This window comes from Schistocerca gregaria, chromosome X (assembly GCF_023897955.1).
Source record: "Schistocerca gregaria isolate iqSchGreg1 chromosome X, iqSchGreg1.2, whole genome shotgun sequence".
Taxonomy (NCBI): Eukaryota; Metazoa; Arthropoda; class Insecta; order Orthoptera; family Acrididae; genus Schistocerca; species Schistocerca gregaria.
In genome coordinates, this window is record NC_064931.1 from 45482375 (window position 1) to 45508014 (window position 25640).

The 25640-nt window shown below is 38.4% G+C and overlaps 1 protein-coding gene across 1 annotated transcript in view; it reads right to left on the reverse strand.

The window, feature by feature from the left end:
• Positions 1-25640, reverse strand: part of LOC126298412 (uncharacterized) — a 538508-nt gene that overhangs the window by 243867 nt on the left and 269001 nt on the right. Inside the window, exon 13 of the mRNA XM_049989733.1 lies at positions 8388-8595. Coding sequence (XP_049845690.1) covers positions 8388-8595 — 208 coding nt within the window. The remainder of the gene's footprint in view (positions 1-8387; positions 8596-25640) is intronic.

Genomic DNA, 25640 nt, shown 5'->3' on the forward strand with positions numbered 1-25640 from the left:
CATTGGTTAGACATCTTGGTTACCTCTTGTTCGCATTGATGGCACTTTGAGCAGTGGACATTACATTTCTGATGTGTTATAACTCATGGCTCTACCCTTCATTTGATTCCTGTGAAACCCTACATTTCAGCAGGATATTGCATGACCACATGTATGGGCCTTTCTGGATACAGAAAATGTTTGACTGCTGCCCTGGCCAGCACATTCTCCAGATCTCTCACCAATCGAAAACATCTGGTCAATGGTGGCCGAGCAACTGCCTCATCACAATACGCCAGTCACTACTCTTGATGAACCGTGGTATTGTATTGAAGCTGCATGGGCTTACCTGTACACTCCATCCAAGCTCTGTTTGACTCAATGCCCAGGCGTATCAAGGCAGTTATTACAGCCAGAGGTGGTTGTTCTGGCTACTGATTTCTCAGGATCTATGCACCCAAATTGAGTGAAAATGTAATCACATGTCAGTTCTAGTATAATATATTTGTCCAATGAATACTGTTTATCATCTGCATTTCTTCTTGGTGTAGCAATTTTAGTGGCCAGTAGTGACATCCCTCTGGAACTTTGACTGTAATGGAACCCGTAAACATATGACAGTGAACACCAAGGGGTTTTTACCAGACTATTTCTGGTATTTATTTACTCAGTGTTGTAACTATCCTGGATGCCCCCCTATGCATCACCCTAAGCCCATTCTATGCAACACTGTTGAATATGACACCAGTATCAGCACCAGTCAGATGACCCACCAGCACACATATGCCAGATGACCATGTGGAACATTCTCCATTACAGCTGTCTTTATATGTATCACTTATAATTTTTGCAGTCCTACCTAGACACTTGCATCTGCAGTGATGGCTTTGTCACTGGTTTGACACACAATCACAACTGTTCTGGGATATTTGTCATCCATCCTATTCACAAATGTACCTATCTATATGAGGGACATTATTGTCAACCTTCACAACACCCATCTACGGGCTATGAAGAATCCTCATGGTTGAGTGGCAATAAACCATCAACACCGGTTCAGCCTCAGTGTATGGGGAGACATTAATGGTGACTTCCTCTATAGTGTGGAGCTAAAACAGTAGTATAGACAGAGCATTCCTCCTTGTGTAGGGTATTCTCATGTATCCTTTCAATCACTGAAATCTACCCTGTCAAAGATCTTTTATCTTGATCTCCAATGAGTATACCTACATAGGGTCCTATTTCTGACCATATTTCCATGTGAATTTTTTTGCTCTTTAACCTCAGAGGATCATTTCTTGCAGTTTGTCCCCATTTAGCATAGTCACCTGTTATATGGGTTAATTTATGAAAAAATATAGAAATCAAGTATTTACTTCCCATACTAAAATAATATTTTTGGTAGATTCGTTATGGTGATTGATTCCTATGTGAAACATCTAATGACAACTATTTGGTTGGTGCACAAATTTGTATTGTTTTTGTTTTGCATGTTGGTATTCCAGGTGCTATGGGTTTATTTATTGACTGCTATTTTTTATTTGTAGTCCAATGTTGCTGTTTGAGTTGACATGTTGTCATATTGTCATTTTGAGATAGTGAGTGGAGCTGTGGATGACATAAAATGGAGTGCCAAGTGGAGAAATTGTAACATTTCTGACATGTTTTTATGCTTCTGTTCAATAGACGAGAGACAGCAGTGGCCATATGTGCATCTCTGCTTGTTCGTCATGAATTGACTTGTGAACAGCACCAACCATTCCTACCCTGTATCATTACAGGTAATGGTAAATGACCACTTTATGCTTACATAAGGAAAAGAAGGGAATGGTTGTACTAAACAAAGTAGTAGCTTCCCATAAAAAGACTTGTGCGTATCCATAAAAGGTAATTTTATGCATCTGGTAGAACAATGGCAGTGTAGTGTATTATGAATTGTTTCCCTGAGGTGTAACCATCACTGATGACATTTATTGTTAACAACTAAGACATCTTGCAGATACAATCCAAGAACAATGACCAGTAAGACTGTGTGAAGTGCTGCTACTCTGCTATAACACTCACCTGCACTCTGCTAGAATGACAAAAACACTATACAGGAGTTGGATTGGGAAGTTATTCCACACCCACCTTATTCATGTGCTCTTATACCTTCAGACTGTCACCTTTTTTGCTCTCTGTCAAACAATATTTAAGAAGCTTTCTTTCCAGAAGATAGTGCACTCCAAACATGGCTCGATGAGCTCTTCACCTCCAAACTATAGAGTTCTATAGTTGTGGAATCGAAAAGTTACACCAGCATTGGATGACTGTTGTAAATAATGAAGGAGAATATATTGTTGATGACTGAAGTCTGTGATATGAATATCTCTTGCATTTATTAAGCTTATGGAAAAATGCTACAAACTTATGCACCAGCCCAATAATTCTTACAATGAACTAGCTGTATACGGTGTGTGTGTGTGTGTGTGTGTGTGTGTGTGTGTGTGTGTGTGTGTGTGTGTGTGTGTGTGTGCATGTGTGCGTGTGTGTGAGACGTAAATTTACTTCATATCCATAAACTTGTTTTTTACTTGTAAATATGCAGATATTGTATAATAAAGATGGGTGATGTCCTGTTAACAACAAGGTTGTCAGGGATGGAATTTTCTGTGAAACATCTATAAAAACTTGAACCATGTGAAAGAAGTGCACCCATTAATCAAAGGTAACATATCAGTACATATTAAAAATAAGCACCAAATGAGTGAGAGGTGAAATATTTTAGTAATACGTATACTTATACAGAAAGATACCAAGAACTTGGCAGTAAAAGGTGACTTGAAAGAGAATCAGCAAAAGATGCACCAGTTACATCATTGTGAGGATTAAGGGAATCAACCCAAGTTAATTTTGATGTCCAGTTGAGATAGTCATGACATATAGCTATTAATAGCCACAAGAAAACAACCTTAGTTGATCACTAGATGGAAATTGTATATGAATGGACCAAAAATATGATGGGTAAATGACCAACTGAATATTAAATGATCTTACACTGAGGTGAAGAAAGTCATTGGATACCTCCCAATATCATGTTGGACCTCCTTTTGCCTGGGATAGCACAGCAACTTGACATGGCATGTAGTCCACATGTTGTTGGAAGTCCCCTGCAGAAATTTTGAGCCATTCTGCTTCTATAGCTATCCATAATTACAAAAGTGTTGGCAATGCAGGATTTTGTGCAGGAACTGACCTCTCAATCACATCCCATGCTGGGTGATCTGGGTGGCCAAATCAATTGCTTGAACTGTCCAGAATGTTCTTCAAACCAATCACGTACAGTTGTGGCCCAGTGACATGGTGCATTGTCATCCATATAAATTCCATCATTGTTTGCAGACACAGAGTCCATGAATGGCTGCAAATGATCTCTACATAGCTGAACATAACCATTTTCAGTCAACGATTGGTTCACTTGGACTAGAGGACTCAGTCATTCCGCGTAAACACAGCACACACTATTATGCTGCCACCACCAACTTGCACAGTGTCTTATTGACACATTTGGTTCAGGGCTTTGTGAGATCTGTATCACACTTGACCCCTAAAATCAGCTCTTACCAACTAAAATTCTGGCTCATCTGACCAGGCCTTGGTTTTCCAGTTGTCTAGGGTACCATTGATGTGGTCATGAGCCCAGGAGGGATGCTGCAGCCAATGTTGTGCTGTTAGCAAAGGCACTCACATCTGTCCTCAACTGCCCTACCCCATTAACGTCAAGTTTCACTGCACTGTCTCAAAGAATATGTTCATCGTATGTCCCACATCAATTCCTGTGGTTATTTCACTCAGTGTTGCTTGTCTATTAGCACTGACAACTATATGCAAACACTGCTGCTCTTGGTCATTAAGTGTAGGCCGTAGGCAACTGCGTTGTCTTTAATGGGAGGTAATGCCTGAAATTTGGTATTCTTGGCACACTCTTGATACCATGGGTCTTGGACTATTGAATTACCAAACAATTTGCAAAATGGAATGTCCCATGCATCTAGCTCCAACACCATTCTGTGTTCAAAGCCTGTTAATTCTTGTCGTGCAGCCATAAACATGCCAGACAGCTTTTCACATGAATCACCTAGGTGCAAATGACACCTCTGCAAATGCACTGCCCTTTTGTACCTGGTGTACATGATATTACCGTCATCTGTATATGTGTGTATTGCTATTCCATGACTTTTGTCACCTCAGTGTATTTACAACATATTTTAGGGAGTTGATGGTACATGAACAATACATAACTGGTTGTGGTAATCCCAAGTTCTGGTATTGAGAAGTGCTCACATTTATATTGTGACCACTGTAAACATTCCTCTGCCAATATTTAACCTTTTTCATGTGACACAAAACACTGCAAGACCTGACAGACAAGTGTATTATGGGTGAGTTTGTCAGAGACTCTATTGCAGGTTCAAGTTCCTGGGATAACAGTATTCCTCCCCACGTGAGAAAGTGTTGGCAATAGTGGACTGAGGAGACTCTTCAATCATTGCACACATCCATCTTCTTCTGTGCCCACATGCAACCACAAAAAATTAGGCTGAATATCCTATAATATGCATCCAGTAATGTGGGCATCATAAAACCATTTGCAGCTGCTACTTTTAACTTACGTACAATATATTATAGAAGTCTGTGCTCCAAATATAGGTTAGTCAAGTTTCAAGAAGAGTTGAATAACTTGATATGGGTTGTAGTAAGGTTATCAGAAGTGTGGTCAAAAACTTAAGACAAAATTGAATAAAAAATATGTCACATGTTTCACTACAGAGGAACAGAGCACAGAGAAATTTCAGATGTAGACTGTTTTATAAACAGAAAGTTTAAAAACAATGTTGCACATCTAGAAGGAATCTCAGAGAGAATTGTGAAACTTGATTTAAAAATAAAAAATAAAATATATCCAATGGAAATTATAACCGTGTTGGCATTCCGATCAGGATGTGAAACACTTCTGCAAGGGTTATTCAAGCAAATAAGAAACAGCAGATTTCATGATAAAATTGTATTGAAGGATTTAAATACAAAAGTAGAATGTAAACTAAATAATACTTCTTCTGTGGGAAACTGTAGGTAGATACCAGAAATGACAAATCAAATATTTGTGGAATTTGGAAAAAGAACAATGTACTTGTCCATCTGGGAGAAAGCAAATAGAAAATGGATTTGAGAAGGACAAAGTGAGAATCAAACCTGAATTCATTTTGCCAAATCATAAAGAAATCACACATGATGTGATGGTCCTATTCAAGTCCAAGTTTCAAGTAATCATAGACTTGTAAGAAGTAGAATAAAAATAGATAGACAACTTGAACAGATTAGACTCATTAAACAGTTAGCCATTTATGTAGATTATGACAATTTATCAAAGAATAAAGAGATATACTATATTAAATTAAGTGAACAAATTCAGCACCTTAGAAAATTTAAGTTATACAGTCATAGACAGAAGTGGCTATTATTTAACAAAGATATTGGCACAAACATTAAAACACAGTGCAGTGATGAAGAAAGCAAAAGAAAAAATCTTAAATAGAATGAAGCAACTACTGAAGAGAATGTGAGAGTTTCAAAAATATGATAGAATATACTGAACAAAACAAAGCTTTTCATGGATTTCTTCAAGAGGATGTGAGAAGGTACAGTGAAAATTAGAAATGAGAAGTTCAAAATGTTCAAATGTGTGTGAAATCTTATGGGACTTAACTGCTAAGGTCATCAGTCTCTAAGCTTACACACTACTTAACCTAAATTATCCTATGAACAATCACACACACCCATGCCCAAGAGAGGACTCGAACCTCCGCTGGGACCAGCCGAAAAGAGACGTAACTACAAGCAATAAAATGTGAAGAGAAAATAACGGGTATTTATTTTTGGTAAACACCACATTTGATCAGCTGAGATCACAGCTTGTACAGTAATTAACAAAAAATAAAATATTTTATTTCATTTTAGTTCATGAGACGGAGAATAATGAAAGAAATGAGATTTTGTAAGTAATGCCAGATGAAATGTGTAAAGCCATCCAAGGTATGAAGAAAGGGAAGAGATCTGGAGATGAGGATACTACAATAAAAATGATATAGCAAAATTATTTGTGAAGTATTCTCCACAAATTCTCCAAGACTTTAGCAACATAGTAATTATTGTACTTCACTGGAAAGAAGACAGGCACAGCATAAGTACTGTAGACTTGTCAGGTTCCACTCCATTATATTAAATGTTGTTGCACTCTTCAATCCAAAGACTGGTTTGATGCTACTCTCCATGCTAGCCTATCTTGTGCAAGCCTCTTAAACTCTACATAGATACTGCACCCATGTCCATTTGAATCTGCTTACCATATTTGAACTTTGGTATCCCTATCCCTCTTTTACTCCCTGTACTTCCCTCCCCCAAATCAACCAAACAACCAACCAATCATCCAGTTAATATTGTTTCATGATGAAACCACTTTCACCTATGATGTTATCAATAACACTTGTAACTCACTTTCATATTCATACAAAAATTATATGCCTTTATGGAGGCACATTTCCGAGAGTGCCTCTTTGTAAAGGTTTGTTATGTTACGATTTACAATCAACTGATTGAGCCTGTTGTGTTACTGTGTTGTCTTATGTGGCCTCATTAACTATACTTTCTTGAAAATGTGTTTCCATAATTGCTACTGCATTCTTTTATGTGGCCTCATTGTCAAGAATTTCTTGAAAACAAGCTTCCAGTATTTATGGAAGAGGTTTCTTTTGCTGCAAACATGTGTATGTTCTTCTGGCACAAAAGGGCCCCTGCAAATTTTAGTCATCAGGTGATAAATCATCTAAACTTAACTTCCCCTGAAAGTTTGATTGGCAGAAATGGTCATGTTCCTTGGCTACCAAGGATCAGAAACCTTATCCCTTTAGATTTTGGTCTGTTTGGATGGTTAGGAGGCAAAGTCCACAAAGAAAAAGAGAACACAATGATAAAAATCAACATTCTTTTATGTGGCCTCATTGTCAAGAATTTCTTGAAAACAAGCTTCCAGTATTTATGGAAGACGTTTCTTTTGCTGCAAACATGTGTATGTTCTTCTGGCACAAAAGGGCCCCTGCAAATTTTAGTCATCAGGTGATAAATCATCTAAACTTAACTTCCCCTGAAAGTTTGATTGGCAGAGATGGTCATGTTCCTTGGCTACCAAGGATCAGAAACCTTATCCCTTTAGATTTTGGTCTGTTTGGATGGTTAGGAGGCAAAGTACACAAAGAAAAAGAGAACACAATGATAAAAATCAACTTTGACTTAATAAACAGCCTTTCTTAACACCTACTGTGAATATTTGTTTGGGTTGCATCCTAACAGCTGTATCTCTGCAATCAATAAAAATTCGAGACCTGTTATAGGAAATGTTTTATCTGAATTAGTCTATACTACCAGCTCCTAAAATATTTACTGATCCTGCTGAAATACCTTGAATTTCTTTCAGGGCCAATTGCATCAAGATTTTCATTGTGTCTTCTAATATCCAACAATATAACAGGAAGAGTAGCTATGAGACCTTTCTTCTAAAATAAAATAACACAAGTATGCTCAGTTTAGTTCATATTGAAATTATATACAATGTTTTTAACCTTACAAAATATATTCTCTTATAGGGTATTTTTCACAGACATTAGAAATTTGTTTCACATGAAATGTGTCACCTGCAGGTATAACATATATGGAAAATACGGTTTTTTACATAACTCTGCAGAAAACAGACTGTATATAAAAACTTCAAAACAGAAATATTCTGTTTAGGCAGATGTACCAGAGAGTAACTGTTCAGCCTCACTTTGTTTTAACTGTGTAATAGTATGTCATCTTGAATGAAATTTTCACTCTGCAGCTGAGTGTGTGCTGATATGAATCTTACTGGCATATTAAAACTGTGTGCTGGACCAAGACTGAAACTTGGGACCTTTGCCTTTCATGGGCAGGTGGAAGGTAGGAGATGAGGTATTGGTGGAAGTATAGCTGTGAAGACGGGGCGTGAGTTGTGCTTGGGCAGCTCTAATGGTAGAGCACTTGCCTGCAAAAGGCAAAGTCCTGAATTTGAGTCTCAGTCCGAATTACACTTTTAATCTGCCAGTAAGTTTCAGTATGTCACCTTCATTACAGATATATGAAACATTCTACATGTAACTATTTTATAAAAATAATACATACTGAGATTTATGTCAAATCTTCTCATATTGCCAGCATTAAGTTCTGTAGGTAATAAATCAAATAAACACCAAAGAACCAAATTTCAACAAAAGGTATGAGTATTATTTTCTGATGATTGATTTATCTGATGTCATACTGCATACACAATAAAGGCTTTTTTTAAATAAAATGCTTACCATAAATCAAACTGATTTGTACGGGCAAGTTGCAGCCCCCACTTCTTTGTGAAATTTCCTCTAAAAGAGAGTAGTGCTGCTGAATCAACATTAAATAGTGCTGGTGTGCCAATATCAGTAGGTAGTGCTGCTTGGTAGGAAAGTGGTGCATCAACACTCTGGTGGTTAATATGAAACTCCTGGTGCAAAATCTGTAGAGTGTTGAAGGCTGAAAATAAGTCATTATTCAATTTGATTACAGTAGAGCTCCTTCTAAATCATTTTCTTATTTCTTTAGATGGATGATTGTAATGATCTATAATTAAAATTAAAAATTTAGTATTGTCAAATAACATTGTTAATTGTTACTAAAATTCAGCCTGATTCAATGAAATTAGTTGACATGTATATCATTGCAGTTGGTCTATCATGCAGTGCAACAGTTTTCAATGTTTGCAGTGGACCTATAAAACTGCCATAAAATATTGCTTTTATGAGTAAAGACCCAAACTTTCAGATGAACCATTTTAATATTGACTAGACTGAATATCAAAGAAATGTGATCATATAGGTTTTCTTGGGATGAAGAACATAACTGGGTTGGTCACTGAAACAGTGTGCATAAAATTTAAATGACAACTTGGCTGAACACTCTGAAACAAGACAGAACATTATATATGATGTTGGTATCTGTTCTTTCGGACATGTCCAAAAGAACAGATACCATCTTCATATAGTTAAGGCTATCTGGCCATTGACCTTCTTCTGTGGTGGATGCACACGCATTGCCTGAACTTTTACGGGAATCGGTGAGATTGTCTGCAGTGAGTAATGAGTATAATGGGCAGGGGCACTATGAATATAGTGTTTGGACATAAAGTTGGGGATATGGGTCTCACAGGGAGCATGCAAGGGATAAATCCCTGCAGTCGCACTTTCCACTGTGTCCTTGGTGGCTCAGATGGATAGCGCATCTGCCATGTAAGTAGGAGATCCCGGGTTCGAGTCCCAGTTGGGCACACATCTTCCATTTTACCTTTTGATTTGCATCAACACCTATCAACAGCTTAGAGTCTTGATTTAATCATCATTTCAGAATTTTATATTTCTCATACCAGAGTGCATAACTATAAATTGTATATTATGCCGTGCATCTTTGATTGTAAGTGTCAACAAACAAGGTTTATGGCAATTGTAGTTAATTAGTTAACTGTTGATTTGTCCATATGTAACATTTACATAGATATTAGACATGTGAATTTGATACAATGACAAAATGCCATTACTAGGAATTTCCTGTTTAAAAAATTTGTCTACTAACAAGTCTAGTTTCCAATGTATTTATGCAGTGTTTATAATCTTCTTTCTTTATATACGTACTTGCAAACAAGTTAGTTGACAACACCAAAACTAACATCGCACTATTCATCCATTTCTAATCAGTAATCACTCATATGTTGCACACATTAACACTCTTTGAGCTATCATCAGTCCCTGATAATACTCCCGCGTTCGCATTACAAATCTTGTATCTCTGATAGAAAACAAAGGGTGCCAATAGGGAAGAAAGATGTATTAAGCTATCATTTATCACCTAAATGGGAAGAAATAACATGTAGTGTCCCCCAAGGTTCCATCTTAGGGCCCTTAGTTTTTCTTCTGTATATCAATGAACTTCCCTTACTAACATTGCCAGATGTCCAGTTTGTTTTGTTTGCACATGATGCAAACATTGCCATAAATAGTAAATCATGTGTGGCCTTTGAAAGATTGGCTAATGAAATTTTCATGGATGATAATAAATCATTCCTAGTCATTGTATGCCTAAATTATGATGACAAGCAGATAGAAGAAGTTGACAGTGTTAAATTCTTGAAATTACAGCTTTATAATAAATATAACTGACAGAAACATACCACAGAACTGCTGAAGCACCTAAACATATCTCTGTCTGCTATGTCAGAAATACATGACATAAAAAATAGAAAAGAAGATAGTGTACTATACTTATTTCCATTCCAGTATGTCATCTAGAATCATTTTCTGTGGTAACTCATCAAGTCAAGCCAAAGTTTTCCAAGCCCAGAAATGTGCAATATGAATTATTTGTGTTGTGAACTCAAGAAGGCCCTGCAGATGGCTTTTTAAGGAACTGGGGATACTTACTACTGCTTCCCAATATAGTTATTCATTAATGAAATTTGTCATTAGAAATATATATTTTTCAAACCAGTAGCTCAGTTCATGAAATCAATACCAGAAATAGAAATAACTTTTACAAAGATTTAAAGTCATTCACTTTGGTTCAAAAAGGTGCCCACTATTCAGCAGTACACATTGTCAGTAACATGTGAGCAGCCATAAAAAATTTAACTAATAATAAAGTTCAGTTTGAGAAGAGGCTACAGGGCTTTTTGGTGTCCACCTCCTTCTACTCCATTGGTGAATTTCTTAGCAGAACTGATTGATGGGTATATGTTGTTAATAATATCACATACTGTGAACGTTGCATTCAATCTGATTTCTGTACAAATTTTGTACAGTAATGTGATCATTGTAAATACACTCCTGGAAATTGAAATAAGAACACCGTGAATTCATTGTCCCAGGAAGGGGAAACTTTATTGACACATTCCTAGGGTCAGATACATCACATGATCACACTGACAGAACCACAGGCACATAGACACAGGCAACAGAGCATGCACAATGTCGGCACTAGTACAGTGTATATCCACCTTTTGCAGCAATGCAGGCTGCTATTCTCCCATGGAGACGATCGTAGAGATGCTGGATGTAGTCCTGTGGAACGGCTTGCCATGCCATTTCCACCTGGCGCCTCAGTTGGACCAGCGTTCGTGCTGGACGTGCAGACCGCGTGAGACGACGCTTCATCCAGTCCCAAACATGCTCAATGGGGGACAGATCCGGAGATCTTGGTGGCCAGGGTAGTTGACTTACACCTTATAGAGCACGTTGGGTGGTACGGGATACATGCGGACGTGCATTGTCCTGTTGGAACAGCAAGTTCCCTTGCCGGTCTAGGAATGGTAGAACGATGGGTTCGATGACGGTTTGGATGTACCGTGCACTATTCAGTGTCCCCTCGACGATCACCAGAGGTGTACGGCCAGTGTAGGAGATCGCTCCCCACACCATGATGCCGGGTGTTGGCCCTGTGTGCCTCGGTTGTATGCAGTCCTGATTGTGGCGCTCACCTGCACGGCGCCAAACACGCATACGACCATCATTGGCACCAAGGCAGAAGCGACTCTCATCGCTGAAGACGACACGTCACCATTCGTCCCTCCATTCACGCCTGTCGCGACACCACTGGAGGCAGGCTGCACGATGTTGGGGCGTGAGCGGAAGACGGCCTAACGGTGTGCGGGACCGTAGCCCAGCTTCATGGAGACGGTTGCGAATGGTCCTCGTCAATACCCCAGGAGCAACAGTGTCCCTAATTTGCTGGGAAGTGGCGGTGCTGTCCCCTACGGCACTGTGTAGGATCCTACAGTCTTGGCGTGCATCCGTGCGTCGCTGCGGTCCGGTCCCAGGCCGATGGGCACGTGCACCTTCCGCCGACCACTGGCAACAACATCGATGTACTGTGGAGACCTCACGCCCCACATGTTGAGCAATTCGGCGGTACGTCCACCCGGCCTCCCGCATGCCCACTATACGCCCTCGCTCAAAGTCCGGCAACTGCACATACGGTTCACGTCCATGCTGTCGTGGCATGCTACCAGTGTTAAAGACTGCGATGGAGCTCCGTATACCACGGCAAACTGGCTGACACTGACGGCGGCGGTGCACAAATGCTGCGCAGCTAGCGCCATTCGACGGCCAACACCACGGTTCCTGGAGTGTCCGCTGTGCCGTGTGTGTGATCATTGCTTGTACAGCCCTCTCGCAGTGTCCGGAGCAAGTATGGTGGGTCTGACACACCGGTGTCAATGTGTTCTTTTTTCCATTTCCAGGAGTGTAAGTGCTCTAAAAGTTTTCAATTTTATTTTTTTATGTGAAGATATGTGGCTACAATAACCTAAGAATTATCATACACACCTAAGTGTATTGAACATTTAATATTTGGTGATAAGTTTTATATCCTTTTAAATGTAAGTCTGCATATTTTATTTTTTATTTTTTTACTGATTCCACATCCACAAGAGCAGTTTCATTTGAGATCTGTAGAGTGTATTCTTGTTTTCTGATATGGTCCACATCCTAGAAGATCTCCTCGCTATGGATCAACTGGAATGACAAGTACATCTAATCTAATCTAATCTACAGCCTTCATGATTTTTCATTTATCTCTCTGAAAAACTTGATCATCATAGCTGCATAATACACTGAGCTCACAAACATGAAATGAAATAAGTATCATGTATCACAGATCTTGTGTGTACATGTTTCCAGTAACATGCCTTGTAGCATGAAAGTATATTGTAGAATGACAAAGATACAAATTTTTAATATGTGCTATGTATTTAAAATTTAAACAATGGAAAATCATGGACAGAATAATTTGTTTGCAAATACCTGATGGATTTTAATCTGGCACAATTGCATGAGTCCACCTTGAACCTTCATGTGGATGCATCAACTTTTTCCCACCTGTCGACAGTGTCAGTTGCTGCCAAGCAGCAGTTAAATGAGGTAGTATGTAATGCTCATGTCACTATTTTATTTCAAGAGTGCTGTGCTACTGCATGAAATTTTGCCAGAAACTAGGCAACAGCCAGATTTAAACCATTCGAAAATTTAGAGAACCTTCGGTGATGATAGTATGGGCATCACGCTGATTAAGGAGTTATACAACTGTTTTAAAGATGGCTGCACATAGCTGGAGAGTGAGCCATACATTAGTTGTCCAGCAACATGCTGAAATGACCAGGTCACTGTTAAAGTGAATGCTGTGGTAGAAATGGTGGAAGAGGTGGGCATCAGCACATTTTTGGCACATTCCGTTATGACCAAAGATTTTGCCATGAGGAGAGAGTCACTGAGACTGGTGCCAAAGTTGCTGACAGTGGAGCAAAAACAACTTAATGCTGAAGTCTCACAGGCCATGTTGGACTCCACAAACAGTGACCATGACTTTATGAACACCATAAACACTGGCGAAGAGACCTTGGTGTAAGGGCATGACCCAGACAGCTTTCCTTACCATCAGGATCAAACAAAGCCTGAAAAGTGCACAGCAACACCAAAGTGATACTGACTACTTTGAGTGTGCATCACAGAGTCAAAAAATCACCAAAGAGTACTACATGGGTGTCGTCCATCGCCTATGTGATGCTGTGCAGCACAAGAGACCAGATTTGTGGTCAACAGGAAATTGGCATGTCCATCACAACAATTCTCCAGCACATTCCTCACACTTGATTCAGACTTTTTTTTGGCAAAAAAACAGGTTTCTGTGCTTCAACAGGCTCCTTACTCTCCTGATTTGGCCCCCTACAACTTCTTGCTGTTTCCCAGACTCAAAAGGCCATTGAAAGAAACATAATTTCAGACAAAGGAGGACACTATAGCAGCAATGACAGCTGAGGTAAACTCCATTCTGAAACAGGCTTTTTTGGCACACTTCCAATGATGGTGGCATCACTGGGAGAAATGTGTGGAGTCCAAAGGGAACTACTTTGACGAGTTAGGAGTCCAATGCTGCATATAAGCCAACATAGGTTGGATATTTTTCTAACAGACCTCATACATATACCCTCAAAAAAACAAAAAAGGAAATAATACACCATGAAGACATTACCTATGTGTGATGGAAATTAGTAGTTGTGAAGTACATGTACAGATGAACAAATTATGACAGTTTCAGAAGAACTGAATGATATTCTCAAGCAAAAGAGCTTCACGAACTGAGACAGTCAATAATGCAAGCAATTATTTTGCTTGGCATTGATTGACTGAATTTTTGAATGTCCTTCTGGAGGAAACTGTGTGAAATTCTGTAGAACTGGTGCAGTAGGTCAAAAATTGTGAGCTCTATGGATGGTCCCACCCATAATCCTTCAAATGTTTTCAATATTGGAGAGATCCAGTGACCTTGCTGACCAAGGTAGGATTTGACAAGCTGAAAGACAAGCAGTGAGGACTCTCTACGTGTACAGGTGGGCCTTTATCTTGCAGCCCAGGATGGCTTGCCAAGAAGGCAACAATTCAAAGTGTAGAACATCGTCGACTCACTGCTATGCTGTAAGGGTGCTGTGGATGAGCATAAAAGGCATCCACTTATGAAATGAAATGGCACCTCAGGCCATTACTCCTTGCTGTTGGACTGTATGGTGGGTGACATTCAGGTTGGTATCCCACAACTGTCCGGGGCATCTCTGGAGATGTCACCGATGGTCATTGGGGTCTGGAATCTCATTGACTGCAGTAGAATTGTCTTCTGTAATCAGTGCTGTTTTGAACTGAGCTCTGTTGATCAGCAAAGACATATCTGAATATGCCACGTATGTCAGTGGCACACCAACCTGACTGTCACCCATGTCCTGACAACCAGGAGTAATAGTCTTGGGTGCCATTTCACAGTATGACCCCTTTGGTTGTTATCCATGGCACTCTTACAGCACAGAGGTATGTCAATAATATTCTACACCCTGTTTTGTTGCCCTTCATGGCAAGCTGTCTTGAGCTTACATCTCATCAAGAAAATGCTCACCCAACATGGTGACAGTTTCCAGTGTTGGTCTTCAGGCTTGCCAAACCCTACTTTGGACAGCAAGTTTTGTGAATCTATCCTCAACTGCAAATTTTGGAGCATTATGGGTAGGGTCTTCCAACCAGCTCAGGATTTGGCATGATATTCCTCAGAAGGACATCCAACAACTCAATCAATCAATGCCAAGCCAAATAACTGCTTGCATACAGAACAGAGGTGGACCAACACATTATTGACTTGCTCAATTTGTGAAGATCTTCCTCTTTAAGAAGTCATTCAGTTTCTCTGAAACTGTAATCCTTTCTTTGCATGTACATGTACATCACATCTACTGATTTCGATTTCATTATGGTAGTTCCTTCATGGTGTGTCTCTTTTTTGTCTTTGTGCGTGTGTATCTTGTTTCTGTTATTTCAGATATGTCTGAAAGAACAGATATCTTACCAGCAGCCATACAAATATTATTCAAAGGCTTCCAATAATGTTGGACACATTTGGGCATTGAAATGTATAAATGGTAACAGGTGGACATTTGTACCAGACCAGGACACAGATCTGTATCTCCTGCTTAGTGCATGTGGTAGCCTTATCTACCTCTGCAATCCAAGTGCACTTCCCATCTGACCCAAATTTCCAGCCTGTTACACACTACTAATGTAGCATTACCCTTCCATTGAACCCATAACTCACCATTTCAGATTCCCACCGGAGATTGGGCTTGGTGTGCATCAACAATGAAAGAATGGACCTTCTGTCATCACACATTATTGATGGCTGTTAGTTTGAAGAAGTTCAAATGAACTTCTCTTTAGAGAAGATATTCAAAGGAATCACCTTGCATATGCATCCCTCACTGCCGAAGTGGCATGCATGTGAGGTATTAGATTGTGTACAGCCCTGGGTGGGATAGTATAAATTTATTCCCCACAAATAAAAATCCAGTGGTTAATGTCTGAGGAATGTGGAGGCCAGAATATTGGACCTTCTGAGGAAAGTGGAGGTCAGAATATTGGACCTCTATGACCAATCCATTCCCCTGGAAACCCTTCACTTAAATAGTTATACACATTCATTCCAAAGTGTGGTGGTGCACCATCAGATTGAAACCATAGCTGCCACTAAACACCAAGTGGAACATTTTCTAATGCACCTGGTAAAGTACTGCAAAGAAACATATGATTCAATGGCACATTCAACTTGTCCGCCAATAGGTAAGAGCCGGAAAGCATTCCTCCCATGATTACAGCCCACAGGTTTATGACAAGTGTCATAGGTGACATGTGGCTTGTGTTCTGCTGTTGTGGAAGTTGAAAGTACTTTCACGAGAGGAGCTAGATTCATTAGTCCATATCAAGTTCTTCATAAAATGTTCATTACCTTACACATGGTGCAAAAGCGATTCACAAAACTGTACTCGTTGAATGCATTCTTATGGCCACTGGTGTTGAGCTGTGCAATTCTTCAACAACCAGTCTTTGGGATATCTGGAACTGCCTTGCAATATTAGTTGTACTCCAACAAGGTGACTGGTGAAGAGTTTCAAGAGTCATGACCTCTTTTTATGTACATCTGGTTCTTGGATGACCTCTATCTGTTACTTGTGGACAAAGATTACTGGTTCCCTGAAGCTGTTGCTCCAGGAGATGAAAAATATTCTTATCAGGCTGTCAATTTTAAGGATACAGCCTACGCATGAACAGCAGCAACAGTTTGGCTATGGGATGCACCCAGCTTTAAAATCATATTGATGTACTCATCATTTGTGTATTCTTTTGAGAAGCTGGCCAATGTGAACTCCATAGGACCAGTTATGGTTGCAAACCATGCGAGTAGTTGACACAAGCACGCAGTTCAATGGATCCCACTATCATGTGATAGGATATTGTCATGAGACAACATGATGTCCTGCTTATAAATGATGAGAACTACAGAATCAACACATAAAAAATAAAAAGGGCCCTGAAGAGAGTTCTAAACATAGGTTCCTGGTAGATGTTGGTTTGATGTCCCAGCAGTGATCTATGAAAGGGGGTATGTTAGTGTGGGGTGATACACATTCCTCTTGACAGTCCGATGTATTGCTTGATGTGACAATGTTGCAAGTTCCTCATTTTCATACATGTGTTTTCAAAATACACCTGATCTGATTTTGCTATGTGAACTTTTGTCTTGAATCTGGATGATGAATTGCAGGTTGACCTCCCATGTGCAACACCTTTTCTTCACCCTCTATATATCAATGTGGTGTGATGACCAGAGGTCCATTCTTTCAGCGCAGATCAGATGTGCATGCATGTGCACATGCACGCATGCTGATGCGTGCACGCGCGCGCACACACACACACACACACACACATTAGGTAGCTGACCATATTGTGTGAGGTAGCCATTGTCATCTACTTTGTTATTGGTTTGCACTTCACTTATTGTGCAATAAATTATGAAAATGAATGATGAGGCAGTTGCTGCCACTGAGAACTTTATTAAACATATAAATGTATCAGATGGTATTAGTATGTGAACAACATTTTGAGCAGTTTTTACTTCCATGCATGACTTCTGCTTTCACAGATGTGCAACTTGTGTCGGCACTGAAGCAGGTAGGCATGCCTTGCCACAACCCTCCCCCCCCCCCCCCCCCCCTCCTCTCCCCATGGTTTTTAATTTCTTCACCCTGTGTTGGTCTGTTTGGGGGCCAGGCTTTCTTCCTCTACTCTCCGCTCCCCCCTATGAAGTCTGCCATCTACAAGTTAACACACTGTAGAAGGGGCTTCATATTAGTAGTTGCCATCTTGAAAGTCTCAGTAATTGCATGAGTTCAAGATGTATGGAATCAGCTATAAAATCCAGTAAGTGATCTCTTTTTATTGTGAAGTAGACAGCAGGTTGTGTGAAAATTCCTGTATATGGAAATGTATTTGATTAAGTCTATTTCCTAGGCACCTTTTAAAGGAAGAACAGAGTTTGTGTAAAGAGATTAAAGTCAGACTTGATATAGCAGATGAAATATTTCAAAAGGGAAATAGCTTCATTGTAACCTAGTTTCCCAGTTAACAACTAACTGAACATCATAAATTCTAGGTGTTTTCAGTATAACATAGAATGTGGAAGACTGGATAGTGGAGATTTTCTCATTGAGTGAGCCTGAGCCAGATGCATTCAGTATGCGGTTGTACAGTACCGTTTTGAAATTCTTGTAAAGAAAGCATTTAATCAAAAGGAAGTCCTCTGCCTATGTTGAAAAGCATGCGGTTTCCTATTTGTCATAAAATACAGCACGGTAATATATTTTAGTTTAGGGACATATTCCAGAATTACATATATAAATTGCATCAATTCATTACATGAGCTACTGTGGGAACAGACATATATCTAAAAAGAGGAAAAGTTTGCATAATTATGAACATTATTAAGGCTTTTGAGACTTCCTGTGTTGACGTTGACAGTTTCATTTCTGTGAAAGGCAGTTTTGATGGGTACATTTCTAACAAGGGGAGGCTGCCAATTGTGAAATTCAGATTCAATTTATGCTGTGCATAATAAAAGCTCATGGTCAGAGGTGTAGTTGGCAAAGCACCAAGATGCACTTCTCAGCCATTGTCGAGAAAATCAACAGTTAAAAGAAACCATTGTGGTGAAATACTCTCTACGATTAATAGTTTTCTACAGCATCGTGGCTCAGCAGTAAGTGCTCGGGTTCGCAATCCGAAGGTCGCCGGATAGAATCTCGATCCATGCAACTTTTTTTTTATTATTTGTTTTTTGTAATTCAAATGTATAAATACACACACACACAATTATGCATATAATAAATTGTTGAAAGTGATTTGTCATGGAAAAGTAATACTTGAAATAAAACACAATATCACAAATAATATTCAAGTGGATACAATTTACTGAAAAGTTCGGTATACACTCGCTCATAATTAACAATTAATGACCAGAAGTAGCTGGAGTATCATACGAACCAGAGTGATAGTTATCATGGGAACATGGAAAGCAGAAAACAGCATGACATCGAGCACATCTGATAAACGATGCGTTTTTACAAGAACAATTGGTTTTTAAATTATCTGTCGGGAAACACACCTGATTGACATTCTGAAAAATTGTTCTATCGTTCATCAGGTTTGATGCATACCATGCGTATAGTATCATATCGGCAAAAATCAGAGAAGACAATTGGTGGTGCACAATGGATTGGATTTTTATACAATCGTCTCTGGAGTTGATTTCATGGTTTCACTCGATTAAAAAAGCACAAGCTTGAAGGCGCTTGATCAAATCTTTTACCTGCAGGTAAAAATATATGTCACATGGTTGGACGAGAGGAGTACACTTTGGAGGAATGACTTTTATAGTGCACGTTGGTAACTTCTTATCATCCTGGGACATCTCATCGTACAACGCCAGGTTCATTTGCCCACCCCAAGAGTCGATCAGAAGGAGAAATTCTTTTATTTGTATGTATGGTTGCAAGGCATTATGCAAGAAGTCCATGAACAAACCTGTTGTTAGTTTACCAGATTTGGAGGATGTAATAACAATGTTGGTATACTTCTTGGTGTACTCATTGACTGTCTTCTGTGCTCTGGGTCCAAATGTACCTGTGGACTCTTGGAGGCATACGAAAACAAGAGGCAAGACTCGTCCAGACATCGTGATTGAATATTGTGCCGTATACAAATGCATCACCTTGTCCATGTCATGTCGTGTTACCAGGACACCCCTTGACCCTTTTTCGGTGAGAGTTTTGTTGAACGTGGACTGGTACTGACACCCTCACAATCAAAATATAAAAATATCGTTTAAATAAGAAATATATGAAACCTGTGTTGCCTATCATATATCAGATTATCATCTTCTATCATCATGTCATATGACATTTGTGAACAGCTCTTTACGTACCTGTTTGATCAGTATTAATTATGAAATCTATGTCAAAGTTAATTATCAACGTTCGTGTCTGGATCCAAAATGTGTCTGCTGTGGCTAAAATTTCATCTTCGGTAGCCATCTCTTTCCAGGAAACAAATTTTGTGCTTTCTGTTGCCAAATCCCATGCTTCTTTTTAAATTCTGTGACCCATGTTTTTGAGGCTTTGAAGTTGAAATCTGGGAACTGACTTGCAGCGCCCAAGACCTACTGCTGCAGGTTTCTGGTAGTAACTTGCTGGAAGTATTGTTGAGCTACTTTGAAGCAATCATGCACCCATTAATTGGTGGTACAATATTTATCAAGTTTGCTACCGCCACGTTTGATTTGCTCTACCCATCTGGATAAATAGCCCATATTTGTCAAATGAAAGCACCCCTTTTTTTTATAGAGTTTTGAGACTCCATCCTGGATGTTCTTTGGCCAGATTGACAACTCTAATTTTGTAATCCAGAGAAATATAGTTGTACCCTTTTTTTTTTCTTCTCATCTGGCTCGTATTCATCTGATGATTCATTTTCAATGGGACCCGTTTCAACGTATTCGTAGGCATTATTATCATCGATTTCATTAATGTCTATCAGTTCCTCATCATGAATGAGGGTTTTTTTGGCAAGCATTTGCAGCGTATTCTGGAACATTTCTTCCCGAATTACCATGGCTTCTACATTGATTGATGATGACGGTTCTGCTGTGATGCAATTACTGTTACGAAGGAGGCTTTCAAAATACACCAACGCATTTTTCCATTGTTGTTTTGCCACTTCACTGTGTTTAGAATCTTCTTCGATCACATCACTTTCATGTGAAGGCCCCAGATCGCTCTTCAATTGTACCGCCTCCATTTTTACATTTGTTTAACAGCGTGTACCAAAGCTCTCACGTATGCACTGATTTTGACGATGTTATAAGTTACACTAGGGACCGCATCTACCTTCTTTCAAAGTTAGCAGGCAACTACGCTGTTATGCGGCGGCTCATTTCGGCCCATTCAACATCTGTCCTTCAAGTGTAATGAGTGAGTAATGGAGTTTATATTTCATACCTGCCACAGCAAATTTGTGTTCGTGGGGTCCCTATTCTAATTCGAATATTTGAGTTACACTATACGTACTCATTTTGGAATATCATTTCCACGTCTTCTATTAACTATACGTGGTAAACATTATGAAGACAATTAATAACATTTGTGAAATTCAACTTTGTTTGCGGAAAACATAATGATGTTCAAAGTCGCCAGTTTTTCCATGACAAATGACTTTCAACAACTTATTATATGCATAATTGTGTGTATGTGTATTTATACATTTGAATTACAAAAAACAAATACTAAAAAAAAGGGTTGCATGGCGCAAGATTCGATCCAGCGACCTTCAGATTACGAACCTGAGCGCTTACCGCTGTGCCACGATGCTGTAGAAAATTAGTAATCGTAGAGAGTATTTCACAGCAACGGTTTCTTTTAACTGTCAATTTTCTCGGCAATAGTTGAGAAATGAATCTTGGTGCTTTGCCACATTACACCTCTGACCACAAGCTTTTATTATGCGCAGTATGAATCGAATCTGAATTTCACAATTGGCGGCCTCCCTTTGTAAGCTATGTTTTTTTAATGATTTAATGTAGGTCTGAATGAAAATCAATGTTTGGACTGTCCATAACAATATATAAGTAATTATTCACCTTAGAAAATTGCAGTTTGTTGTTTCTTTAGTGAGTTCAAGTGTGAGAGAAACTCTCTGAAAACAAAATTCAGTTGGAATGACCAGTAAGTTTCTGCTAAAAGAATTTAGGTTCAAGACTGGATGATGATTGAAGAGACTCCTGCTGCAACTGCTAACAAATTGAGTATGTTTATTAGGATAAGACCAAATTAGTTTATAAAACTTGACAGGAAATTATTTTACACATGCTAATGAAATGACACATAGATTGGGGTATATGCTCCCTTGTAACAGATGTAGTTTGTTTGAAAGTACCTAGTATTATATGGGTATGAAGTTCAGCAATAAAAAATGGCAAAAGCACAAGCATTACAAGGTGAAAAAATACAGAAACAAACATTGAAACAACGTTAAAAAGCAAATTATGCCAGAGTGTGGAAGATTTTGTAAATGAGAAAGACAAGTAACAGCTACTGAAAACTTTTACACTGCAATTCCTTCCTTTATGTGTGTTGTCTTCTAATAGAGGTGTTGTGACTGTTGACCACTACAACATTATTGTTCATCTTTGATGTTATAATCTTTGACTCTGCACTCTTTTGTCTTTGTGTCTGTATGCCATTATGAGTTGTTCAGTTGCATTGTGCATCTATACTTCATTAATGTTTTTGATAATGAATTGCTTGTTGGTGAGTTTCATCTTCTACCCTACCATCATTAGGACTGGAATTACTAGGGATGTATGAACTATAGAAGCAGACATTGAAAAATGATTACAATACAAAAGTTGCTACATTGTAGAAGTTTTTAAGAAAGAGTAACATATCTATGACCTGTTTAGATTTTTACTTTGTTCTCTCTCTCTCTCTCTCTCTCTCTCCCTCTCTCTCTCTCTCTCTCTCTCTCTCTCTCTCTATCTATCTATCTATCTCTGGGTGGGATACAATAGAAAGTTCATGATGGAATAACAAGCAACAACTAGAAAGAATAGATTTCTACTCACTACATAAAGAAGAATCTGTGTCACAGACAGGCACATTGAAAAAGAGTAGTACAAATATTTATGCTTTTGGGCAAAGTCCTTGTGTGTGAGTTGTTGTCATGTGCATGTGTGAGAGTTCTAGTTCTAAGTAAGGACTAAATATTTGTACTATTCTTTTTATAACATCTGTCTGTGGGTCAGCATCTTCTCTATGTAATGAGTAGCAATCTATCCTTTCCAGTTGTTGTCATGTAGACATGCAACTGTTTTCATTCACTGTTGATTCATCTGTGTTTCAATCAAAAGACCATACATAAAAGGCCATGTGACAATAAATATTCTATTCTCTTCTCTTCTACTATATGTTGTTTAAGCATATTTGTGTTGAAAAGATTTGTGGTTGATTCTATGGTAACTATAGTGAGTAATTTCTTGCCAGATATTTGCATAAAAAACAGTTTTCAGGTGCTCAGTGTTTCCAGTGATGATACTGTTTTGACACAATGTATCATTGAAAGCACACAAAAATGTTGTTTGTCAGATGCTCTGAAAGTCACTGTTGTGGTTCTTAGAGTCACCTTTGATGAAAATATACTTGTACAGTTGATTACTGAAGGTAAGCAAGAACAACATGCAATTACTCCTACTCCCCTATACTCTTGCCTATGATAATAATACCAGAAATAGGGCACATGGATGCATTTTATAATTTTTACTAGACAGGCAGAAAAAATACACTGCTATGTACATTGCTTAATACTCTTGCCTTTGACTCAGTGCCCACAGAAATCAAACAAATGGACAAAACATTTTATTCTTGCCAACACGGGGAAAACCTTATCATCGGAAAAATTGAAGAAATTATCACCAAGAAGCATCAAACACTCAAAAGCAAAATCATCCTGGATTGCCCCCCCCCCTCCTCTCACCAAATATTCGAAGGAAACAATGCCAGCAAGACCTCACTCACCAACATCAACAACAAAAAAAGAAGGAACAAGGTGTCTCCAATATTTGGGCACACCAACAACAATGAATGCAGTAACAGCTCTACTAACTCTCAGACCCAGCTGTAACACCAGCAGAAATATTATCATTAGTGGGATCAGCAGCTGAACAACTACTAGGGGAGCCAGACACAGAAGAAAATTCTGCTTTAGATGATAATAGAAGAATAGGTGCAGCCAGTAAAAGAAAAGCATTACTTCTAGCACACCTGAATGATTTTTTTATTCACAAGGTAAAGATAAGTGATCAATTAAATATGCCAAAGCCTAACAAATACTTTAATTTCATGCTGATTCATCAAAATGTCCAATCACTGCTAAACAAAGTAAGAGAAGTTGAAATTTTATGTACTCATGAGTTAAAAAATGCTTCTCTAATGTATATAATTGAACACTGGCTGCCTAAAGATGCAATGTGAGTCACAAAACTTGCAGACTTCAATCTTTCATTATCATTGTCTAGAATTACATCCAGCCATGGAGGGTCATGTATGTTTATTAAAAGTGGCATTGATTATTGGAACATAAAACCTATTGAAATGTTAGCTGAAGAGAAAGTTTTTGAAGTATCTGCAGTTGAGCTCTCTGCATTAAAATTAATAATCATCTGTGTATATAGGAGCCCTATTGTGAACGTAAATGATTTCTGTCAACAACTAGAACCAGCTTTAATTACTATAAAAAACTTCAACAAAAGAGTGATCATATGTGGAGATTTTAATATTGATTTTAAAGAAATCTCAAAAGACCAGCAAAGCTTGATGACCCTACTGGAAAAATATAACATAAAAGCCACCATAGACTTTCTTAAAAAAGGTACATCAACAACTAGCTCAACAATTGATCAGATATTAATAAACACAAATGTAAATCACAATTTCTGTTCCGGAAATCTTAATACTGGCTTCAGTGATCACTATTCACAGTTTATTGCTTTGCAAACCACAAGTGATACAAATGAGAAAGAGGAACTTGTCGAAGAAGCAAGAAAATTCACTAACAAACAAATAAACTTTTTTATACAGAGACTAAGTGAAGAAACCTGGTATGAAGTGTATACTTGTGAAAATACTAACAAAAAGTTTGAAAAATTCTTGGACATCTTCGTGTCATACTTTGTAGCTGCATTTCCATTAATAAAACAAAAACGTCACCCTAACTTCAAAAAGAACAAATGGATTACAACAGGTATTAGAATCTCTTGTGCAGAGAAAAGAAGATTACACAATACAGAACATGCCACATGAATTTCATTTGTACCTGAAGACTTACGAGATGATCCTCAAAAATGTTGTAAGGAAAGCTAAAACAATGGCAAATGACAAATACATTGAAAATTCAAAAAACAAATCTAAAGCTATATGGGTAGTTATAAAAAAATCAAACAACAATTGAAACTAAACAATATAAAAATATGAACTTATGTTATGAAGGACAAATGATTTGCATGGACCTTCAACAAATATTTTGCTGATGTAAGTGAACAGTTGGTGAGTGGACTGGAAGAACACAACAAAATATCATCTCCATTATCCAATAGTGTGGAAATGTGTCTACATCTTTGTTATTTTCACCCACAAATACTGAAGAAATTTTATCAGTTATAAAAACCTTGAAAACAGGGTACTCATGTGGAATTGATGGAATACCAGATGCAGTTATTAAAAAATGCTGTCTTGCCTTAGCTGAACCCTTGACACACTTGTGCAACAGCTCACTGGCATCAGGAACCTTCCCTTCATGCTTAAAAACAGCAAAACTGAAAACACTGTTCAAAAAAAGGAAATCCAGAATGTGTTTCAAATTATAGACTAATAGCCCTACTGTCTGTATTTTCAAAAATTTTAGAATTTTTTTTATAAGGGATTGTCTGATTTCCTAAATAAAAATAAAATTCTCTCTCCCTCACAGCAGGCTTCAGGAAAGGCTATTCAACTGAAAATGCAATATTTGAATTTCTTAATGAAATCTATACTAAACTGGATGTAAGTGAGTTTGTGACAGGCA